The 9,966-nt window shown below is 43.3% G+C and overlaps 1 protein-coding gene across 8 annotated transcripts in view; it reads right to left on the bottom strand.

Moving 5' to 3' along the window:
- Positions 1-590: 590 nt before the first annotated feature.
- camsap1b (calmodulin regulated spectrin-associated protein 1b) overlaps positions 591-9,966 on the bottom strand; it is a 29,844-nt gene continuing 20,468 nt past the window's right edge. For all 8 annotated transcript variants that reach the window (XM_076891092.1, XM_076891094.1, XM_004566741.4 and 5 more), the window contains 9 exons: positions 9,669-9,751; positions 9,463-9,550; positions 6,951-9,252; positions 6,478-6,614; positions 6,179-6,393; positions 5,065-5,167; positions 4,795-4,904; positions 4,396-4,514; positions 591-2,998 (listed from right to left, as the gene is read on the bottom strand). In XM_076891092.1, the coding sequence (XP_076747207.1) occupies positions 2,702-2,998; positions 4,396-4,514; positions 4,795-4,904; positions 5,065-5,167; positions 6,179-6,393; positions 6,478-6,614; positions 6,951-9,252; positions 9,463-9,550; positions 9,669-9,751 (3,454 nt within the window). In that variant the 3' untranslated portion in view covers positions 591-2,701. The remainder of the gene's footprint in view (positions 2,999-4,395; positions 4,515-4,794; positions 4,905-5,064; positions 5,168-6,178; positions 6,394-6,477; positions 6,615-6,950; positions 9,253-9,462; positions 9,551-9,668; positions 9,752-9,966) is intronic.

The raw sequence follows: 9,966 nt of genomic DNA, 5'->3' as shown, positions 1-9,966 counted from the left end.
GACCTAAGGCTTTTGCTACAACTTCATAACAATGTTGAATAATATTGAATATACATGCCCAAAGGTTCATCCATCCATCACCTCATTCACACCAAAGCAGTGCTCATGCAGAGGCAGTTCTGCTTTGGTGCTTTTTGAGAAGGAGCAAAACCTCTGATCCCTACTGAGCAGAAGTTGGAGTAATTTCTATTAAAAGTGTGGGCTTTATTTGCCAGCCATTAATGAGTTCCTTCTGCTTGCCCCTCTCATGATGTCAGGAAACAAAACCCTCCTGCTGTTTAAACCTGAATCATGTCGAATGAACTAAAGAGATGCATCAAGATAAACACCGATTATTTTTAAAGTGAGGTAAAGTCCAGTTTAAATTAGAAACCTGTCATTCTGGGAACACTTTTTCTGTCTTGTTAGCTTTCATTCATTAATAGGAAAAAGTGTGTTTCAGTGAAAAGATGCAGACTTGCTCCTCGAGAAAAAAAAAAAAGTGTGACAATTGCAAACAAAAAGTTGTGATGTTTTGTTAATCAACATGGTGTCAAACAGCAGCAACAGAAAGCAGTGAATCTAAATGGATAAATGAAGCCATGAGAAAATCGAAATGAAAAATGTGACTTTTATTTACTTGAAAATTTATTCTGTTTCAGTGCTTCCATTTTAAAATAAATAGATGGCATGGGATCAAAGATAAAAATCAACAAGGATGAAAAGTACATGTGTAACAAAAAAAAAAATACGGTGACCAATGCCAGTACAATCTTTTAGGTAACATGAAAATACACTACCGTACAATTAACGATCGACCACCTCTGCCACCCAACCTCCCCAAAAACACCATGCAGCAAGAGAGAAATCAAGTATTCCACAGTTTTTTTTGGAGACAGCAGTAGTATCATGTCAGTGACGGCCCTTCGGCTTTAATTGTCAGTGTTAAATCTTAGCGTTTAGTTTAGTTTCCACAATTATATTCATTATTTTCCCGGAGCGCACAAACAGCAGTCTTATTAATTCTTAGTTTTTATGCCCATTCAAAAGGTAAAATCCCCTCAACAAGCAGAAAGTAAAGTGCTCGTGCAACGCTTGGGGTTGTTCTGGAGGCCAACATATGGTTTCTAAAAAACACACAAAAAAGCACTGAGTTTTGAAAAAGACAGAGAGAAGAAGAGAGACGACGTGGCAGTGTTTTGTCAACACCTTGGAGGAATGTTCTTTAATGTTGGTACATAACTGAACCACAGCCCCCCCCCCCCACCAACCACCCCTCCCACACACAGAGACCCTCCCCTCCGTAGTGAATATATCAAATACTGTCATTCGAACAGGTTACAGGGCAGCGCGGAGGTACTCTTCACAACAAGAGTGCGCGAGCCGCTGCTGCGATTTAAGATGGGACAGGCTGACAGAAACACTTGGGGAGGGAAGAAAAGGCTTTGAGGGGAGTTACATTGCATGAAATAAGCCGTCGACAAGTGTTCATGAGTGCACCTTTGTACAGGACAGTTTAAGTAGTGTCCAGTGGAGAGAGAAAACACAACTAAGCTCTAAACATCAGAGAATTCCTGTTATGATGAAAAGACATAACATCAGCTTAAACTCTATTCCACATTGCTTAATTGATAAATTAAAAAAAAAAAAAAAAAAAAGCGCTAAAAAAACCAAAAAAACCCAAAACAAAACATCAAAAAGCATCATTTTGTACCAAAGCCTATCATTCATCCTAAAAATCAAAAAGGATGTTTTGACAAATAAAATTCTTTAAAATGACCATCGTTATTTTTTGCCTTTTTTCTTTGCAATACACATATCCAGTGCTACACGATCAGCATCTAGTTTAAAAAGCGGCTGAATAAATAGACGATAGTACCACGATGCGTGAAAGGCCAACGGATGTCTGAGGGATACCCAAGGAGCTCCCCCGTGACTAAAGAAGAAGACAGTTCAGAGCAGCAGGTTTTCTGGAGATCCCTGGTGAGGCAAAATTGGTAATGCCAGCCTGATTCGACAGATTCGACAGTCCACACGGGGAGAAAGTGTAGTTGTGACAGCAGTGTAGTCCTAAAGGGTTGTACAAAGTTCCCTTGTTTCTGATTTTCTGAAAAGAGCGACATAAACCCCCCCAGCCCACCCCGATGTCCCCACCCCCTTTTGTGTCCAAATTTGTCCAAAAGATGAGGCATTTCTGGAGAGAAGGAAGGATTTTTAGTGCTGCAGCTGAGCTCTCAACCATGACAGTGCTGAACTAATAAATACTTCATGTAAAAATGAACATCCACCACATATGAGGGGGGGGAAATGCCACATGCTTGAGTCATGGTTGTTGTTGAAAAAAAGGAAGAGAAAAAGTAATCAGGCAGACTCAAAATGAACCTGAACAGATCCCACCGACATCACAGGAAGAAGAAGCAAACTGAGCTGGCATTCCCTCTCACATCGCAAGCACCAGACTCACATCGCAAGCACCAGACACACACGCGCGCACACACACACGCGCGCACACACACACACACGCGCGCGCGCACACACACACACACACACACACACACACCTTTGTTTCTGCCTCGGTCCACCTACAGATGACCGCATGTCCATAGTGGCCTCTCTCCCGTGTAGGTTTCCATCCCGAGCTTTGGGGCGTCATTGCAGTCAGAAAACAAGCAGTGTGAGGATAGGATGAAGTGGATGAAGGTGTGTTTCCAAATCCTGCCTGCTATTTTCCACTTTTCTTTGGCACAGCGCTTCTCTTGGCCTGCCACAGGTGGTTGTGGATGGTCAGGGCGTCCACGCTGACTGACACAGTCTTGGCAGGGATGACGGTAAACTGCTTTCGATCAGAGCTGTACTTATACAGCTTATCAATCATCTTCTTGCTGATGCTCTTGGGTCCGGTGCCCGTCAGCTTTTGTATTTCTTCGGTGTCGGGGAAGTACGAGTAGAGTGCCCGAAACTGGCAACCACCGTCACGAAACAGGATCATGAGGTGGTTGGACTCACACTTCTCCAGCTCCTAGTGGGGTAGGGGAAGGGAGGGGGGTTACAAGGAGATATAACTCCTGGGTAATTTTAAGACAACATTCTTTAAAGACACAACTTTCACCAACTTTTGCATGACGTGCTGTCACTGATTATGAAAAAAGAAATTGATCATGCTTCCAAGATAGAAGTGCCAGTGTTACTTTTGTGATCCCAAAAAGAAAACAAAATAGTTTAAGAAAAACGAGTGTATAAATTACATCAAAATATTCATATTCTGAATGCAGGAACCTTTGGATCACTTAATTCCAGAAGATCCCAGAAGTTCATTTAACAAACATCTCAGGTAGTGAACGTGCGTCTAGTACCACAAAAAGTAGATTGCTAAGGACTGAATTGGTCCTTGTAGCCATGTTAAGAATAAGAATAACTTTATTGATCCCAGAGGGAAATTCATACGTCTGACATGGCTCATTTGCTATTTGTATGAGACTAAATAGCCTGATGTCTTCCAGTACTGATGCATTTTTGTTCCATAAAGTGGGTGAGCAGAGTTGTTCAACATGGCTACTAACGTCTTTATTGTGCATCTTTCCATCACTTCCCCCAGCGTGTCCAGTCAGGCTCCAATTACAGAGCCAGCTTTTCTCATTAGTTTGTCCAGTCTTCTTGCATCCTTGTTTCTGATGCTGCCTCCCCAGCCTCAGAATGATAGGAGATTTGCAGCAATTTACTGCAGATGTTAGGAAATCTTAGTATTCTTAACAAAAAGAGGCAGCTTTTCCCCTTTTTGTACAGTTCATCTGTATTCAGGGACCAGTCCAGTTTATTACTAGGTGTAAACCTAAGTATTTATATTTTGTTACAACCCCTTTGTCCACCCCACAAACTTTTACAGGCTGGAGAGGGAGCCCTAACCTTCCTAAATCTACTATCTTTTCCTTCGGCAATCGTGGCTGAAGAGTTAGCAGTTCGTCTTGTAATCGGAAGGTTGCCGGTTTGAGCACTGGCTCCGACAGTCTCGGTTGTTGTGTCCTTAGGCAAGACACTTGCGGTCAGAGAGCCCAGTGGCACCAGTGTCCGGCAGCCTCGCCTCTGTCAGTGCGCCCCAGGGCGGCTGTGGCTACAATGTAGCTTGCCATCACCAGTGTGTGAATGGGTGGATGACTGAATGTGTAAAGCGCTTTGGGGTCCTTAGGGACCAAGTAAAGCACTATACAAATACAGGCCATTTACCATTTCTTCTTAGAGGTGTTTAATATGAGGTAGTTTTTCTGACTCCAGTCACTGAAGGCGTTTACAAGATCCCTACAGTCAGATTCCCGTCCATTCCTCACACACCAAAAAACAAACAGACAAACAAAACCAAACAAAATCCCACCAGCATCTTTAGAAATACTATACAACATGCTGATACCACCCCACACTAACCTCTAAGATCTGGTTCTTCTGGGGCTCGTTGACTTTGCCAGCCAGGCAGCAGTGAGAGATTGCATTATGGATGATTGGCTTGTTTGACTTGGCACTGGGCTCCTTGAAGAGTTTGGGGCCTACAGAAGAAAAGCCATGAAAATGTAACAGAGGACTAAGTCTGATGACTGCAAATTTAACTACAGCTACGACACCTACAGTAGGTGTCAGTTGCTTCTGACCAATAAAAATCTCCTTAGCATGTTCAGAAAAAAATATAGTGACCAAAACAGCGATATTCACATATCATTTTAAATGTTCCGAGACTGATATATTGATCTCTTTTTCACTAATCAATGAATAACTATAAAAGATTTGTAGTCATAGTAAAGACTGATCACAGATCACAGAAAAACTTGCCAGTATATTCAGCCATGGAAGTGATGGAAGAGGCGGTGGAGCCGTTGTCCCAGTCTCTCTCTGCAGCTCGACTGTTCCGACTGCCTGGAAATGACTCCACAGAGTCACAGCTGGACACAATGGCACATGAATGGGTGGATCAATAATCATGACAGAGGGCTTCTTGGGTAACAAAACAATTTGAATATAGACAGCAAATCCTAAACTTGCATAATATAACAAATTCTTACAAACAGTAAACACATGAAAGAAAGAGTCTAGGGAATTTACCGCTGGGAGCCTGCACCTCCAGAGTTTACGCTGTCGGCCTCGTTGGTAGCGGCAGATGCGAGAGACAGATTGGAGCCTGACTGGGCGTTACTCAGTTTGTCAGCTATGTAAAACAAAGGAGACCATTTGAAAAATGTAGGAAAAGTTTGGTTGTTTTTGTTTTCCATTTAAATGTAATTACAATATTTTATCAATACTGAATAATGAGTCCATTACCAGATTATAAGAAGGTCTTTGTTTCAGTAAAAACCAACACTTTTATAGATGATATAGGGAGAAGAGCTCTTTAGCTTGTTTTTTCCTAGATCTCAGTAGTTTGGGACAAGAGCCATGGTCTAACCATCTCCATACTCCGTTAGAGGGGGCCATCAGGGTCAAGTGACCTAACGAAATGGTGGGACTTTGCCAAAAAGTACTTTGATGACTCACAGACCACGAGAAACTGTTTCATCATATCTGATGAAATGAATATTGAACTTTCTGATCCAGTTCCAGATATACACACTTATTTGTAACGCTACAATCAAACAAGGTGTAGGCTACATCAGTCCAAAGACATACAGGAGGTGCTAACGTGTATAGAATAAAGCACAAACGTATGGTTAAATGTGGCCTGTAGTCTAAAGTGTTTGGGAAAAGGCCTGCGTGAGCTTAAATGAATCGGCCAATCAGGATGAGAGAAACTTAAAAAAAAAATAAGTATGCCAAACTCAAGGTTGTCATTTCTATCAATAGTGTTTTAAATGAGAAAGTTTTATCTGAAAACCTACTGAGTAATTCAGTCTTTTATTTTGAACAAAAGCCCTCCAAAAACCACTCAGCTTCAACCCTTCTGAGTTTTGGTTCTAGACTGTGCATAAAAATGAAATTTTAAAATCAGCCTGAGAACCAAAATGTCTCAATACTCTAAAAATCAAATAATATTAGTGTCATAAACAGTAAGTGTGGAACATATAATTATTAGTAAAAAATAAAAGAAAATAAAAAATAGCCCACAGTCAGTCAATGTACCCCACAGCTCAGCTGGAAAAACAAATGAAGCGCACCATGCTGTGACATTTACAGAAAAACTGATTTTTAGCTAAATGTCAAAGTGGTGATGTAACAGTCTTACCTGTAGAAGAACACTTGGAGAAATTATCGCTGGAGGATTCCTCTCTGAGGACAGACTTGGGTCTGTGCTTCTGCTTCGGTTTGGGAGTTTTGGGCTTCACAAGGCCTTGTTCCTCAAACATCTCTTGTTGCTTCCTCCGCAGATACTCTTGCTTTATCAGCTCTCGCCGTGTCTTCTCCTCCTCTTTACGCAAACGATCCTCCTCGGCTTTCCGCCTAGTGTTGGCACCAAACACTGGAATTTTAGTAATTTTCCTAACAAATAAATTGGAAATCGATGTCAGTGTGAAAATAATGTACCTGGCTTCGTCACGTTTGAGCTCAGATTCGGCCTCTAGTTGTTGTTTACGTAGTCGAGCCTCCTCTGCTTTCTTCTGCTGCTTCAGCAAAAACGCTGCTCTCTTCTTAGCGAGCTCATCCTCCGCTTTCTGCTCATCCTAGAACATGGAAAAATATAATAGAACAATGTATTAAATCTGCAAATAATAACAAATGTGGTTAAACATCAAAACTGAAAACTATGCAATCTGGTTATTTAATAATTAGAATCACTTTTTCCATTTGGCCAAACAAAAACAAGCAAAAGATTACAAATTCAAAGTATAAATACGAATAAATATAATTTGCATTTCAAATATTTTTTTTAAATCAGCAAAATATGAAATTATAAAATGTGTGTCAATGTGAAAAACTATTTATGTTAATCATTTATAATTGAAAGAGTGTATTAGGGAATTAATAGACACTTGAGGATGCCTGTTATTTATTTTTACCTTGAAGAAGAAGCCCAGGACTGACTTCTGCTCTCCATCATCTCTCTCTGTTGTTTTGTCCTCAACACCCCCCTCTTCTTCTTCTTCTTCTTCTTCAGGTGCCTTCAGCTCTGACAGATCAACCTCAATGAGGTGGGTTTTGTTGCGTTGCGCCTCATCTGATGGTATATTCTCTTTCCCTGAACCGTCTGAAGAGTTGAGCTCAGACTCTCTGGTGTTGCTGGACAGGCACTCATCAAAGGGCACTTCTGGAGGAGCCAGTGATGTCAGGTCCACTCTGGTCGGCAAGCGAATGTTTGCTTCATCATGAAGTCGGAAGGTGGCACTCCGAACGTGGCCAGATCCTGGCTTGTCAACTGTCTCCACTACTGTGGGGTTTCTGGGACTGTCGGGCTGCTCAGTCCTGGGGGACCTGCCCCCAGCTGAATGCTTTGGGTGTGGCAATGTCTCTGATCCACTCTGGGTGGGTGTGAGGGTCCTGGTGGTCTGGCGGCTCTGCTCCTTGGCCATCTTTAGCTCTGATGGTTTGGATCTGGCGCTTCGGCCAGAGCTTAGTTTGGGGGGTTTCCTGGTTGGAGCGGTGCTAGTGCCAGAAAGATGCTCCACAAAGTGAAAGCCTGCTCCAGTCTTGGAATCTCCGTTTTTGTCGCTGGTTTGAGCAGGAGGTGGAGCTGCACCAGGTGGGGACTGTACATTCTGTTTCATCAACATCTCCTGCTGCAGTGAAAGCTGCATCATTTGTTGCTGGATGCTGCCAATAGCTTCATTTAGCAGCTCGATAGAGCGACTGCACTCATTCAGGTCCAAATCTTCATCCAGATAGAAGCTTCCACCGTTCCCTTTCTTTTCTGCTTCTAAGGCACCAGACGGGGTGGTCTCATCCACTTCCTTCTCCCCTCTCATGGTATCAACACACATATCATCTTTACTTGATGGTCCTTTCTCCCCATTGAGCTCATCTTTAGAGATGTCAGCTTTGAGTGGGTTGGGTAATGTGTCACTCCTTCCTCCACCTTTCTTTACTATATGCAGAAAGGCTGCTTTTCCCAGCTTCTGTCTCTGTCTCGCTGACAGTACTTCCATCTTCTTCTTCTGATGCTCAATGGCACGCCGCTTCTCTTCCAGCTGCATTCTGAGCTGGACCAGTTCAGAAGCCAATACATTTGCACCGCCACTGCCTGTACGAGAGGATCCTCCCAAGGGGGAAGAGGGGCTCTGGTCCCTCTTAATCCTCCATGAGGAAGCCAGGGGGCCACTACACTCTGATCCATCTGGAGTGGTCCTCTGGGAACTGGAGGCACTGGAGCGCAGGTCATGGTTGCTGCCAAAGCGCTGCTGCTGAGCTTTACGCTCAGCAAAAGAGGTCATGCGCACGCTGCCACTGGCCATGCTGCTGGCCTGGGAGTGTGTGCTGAGACAGGGGCTGGAACGACCGCTGCCACCATTAATATCTTTGTCTTCATGCTCTTTCACATTCATGTCTTCTTGGAGTTTGGCTGATTCTTCTTCCTCCTCGTTGAAGGCTTTCCTGGGCCAGAGTGTTTCTTTAGTGGTTGCGGCTTCATCCAAATCCTCTTCCTCCTCATCCAGGTCCCCTAGGTCACCGTCCTGACCATTGCCAGGCTTTAGTTCTTCAGAATCTGAATGCAAGTAGAAACCCTCAGCTGGGTCCCTGGAGGAAGGTTCCACACTGCTGCTTAGCCTGAGACTTGCCTGACTTTGAACAGGCTCATCTGACAAGCCTTCCTCAGCTGGAGGAGGAAATGTTTGGTTCAGATTGGAGGGAGCTTTCCTGCGAACAGCAGATGTAGATCCATTTTCTCTGCGTAAAGAGCCCCTTCCTGCAGACCGGGACACTTCACCACTCTCCTCCTCCTTGTTTAGGCATACAGACTTCTCTTTAGCCGTTTTGAGCACGGCAGGCATTAGTGGTTCAAGGTAAAAGCTATCTGGTGTCAATTTGGAGTCAGTGGAAGGTTTGGATCCAATTACAGCAGCTGATTGTGTCCCCTCAACCCGTTTGGAGATGGCAGGACCATCGCTCTTGGCTACGGTCACCAGAGTTTCTTCCTCATCCTCCGTATTGACATTAGTCAGAAGGCTGTGGCCGTTGACTCTACGTACTGGAGGACGTGATGGCTGGTGTACAGAAGTCTGGTGTTTGGGAGTGACATTGATGACATTGGATGCCAGGCTGTCCTTACTAATTGAGCGAGCCAGACTAACGCTGTCACCAGAAGCTATGTCTGCATCACTGTCAGTGGCTGAGTGCAACAGATAAGGGCCCATTGTGGACACTGGTCTGCAGAAAGAGATCATGAGAATAACCTCAGCTGTAAAGTCTGTACTATATGCACAATATAAATAGTCCTTACAGAATTTAAAATTTTATTCATTTTTTGCCTTACTTACACAGTTAAGACCTACACTGGTCACATAAACAAGTTAATCACAACTAGCTGTATGAAGAAAGCCTTTTATTTTAGATTAAAAGTGCAATTATTCCAAGTACCTCTGCCTCTTGTCGGGCCATGCTACTACAGAGCCTCTGACTTGTTGTCCGTCCATCTGAGTCAAGGAGTTCGAGCGGTTTCTCAAACCTACCCAGAAATACACAGGTGCAGATTTAAGTCAGCATGACTTAAATCCAAACTATTAAATCCTACTATACAGGTAATGCATGTATGTTTAAAAAAATAAAATCAAGATTCATCTTACCTGCATCGTCTCCTTGTTGCTTTTGTTGTCTCTGTCGCAGGGGCAGAAGTGGGTGTGAAGGACTGAAAGTTGGGCCCCCTTTACTACAACCAAAAATAAGAGACAAGAGGTTGGCAGAAAATTTATGAACAGCTTAGTTTTGTGTGTTTTGGATCTTATCGTACAGACAATAGGACCCAAACCCACTTTAAACCAATCTGATACATCTCATTATATTTTAGCATATTCACTAGAAAAGCCCAGTATTTTACCACATAACAGACAATCAAGGTCCAACAGCATGCACAAGGTCATCTTA

This window comes from Maylandia zebra, linkage group LG12 (genome assembly GCF_041146795.1).
Source record: "Maylandia zebra isolate NMK-2024a linkage group LG12, Mzebra_GT3a, whole genome shotgun sequence".
In the NCBI taxonomy this organism is placed as follows: Eukaryota; Metazoa; Chordata; class Actinopteri; order Cichliformes; family Cichlidae; genus Maylandia; species Maylandia zebra.
This window is presented reverse-complemented; position numbering and strand designations above follow the sequence as displayed.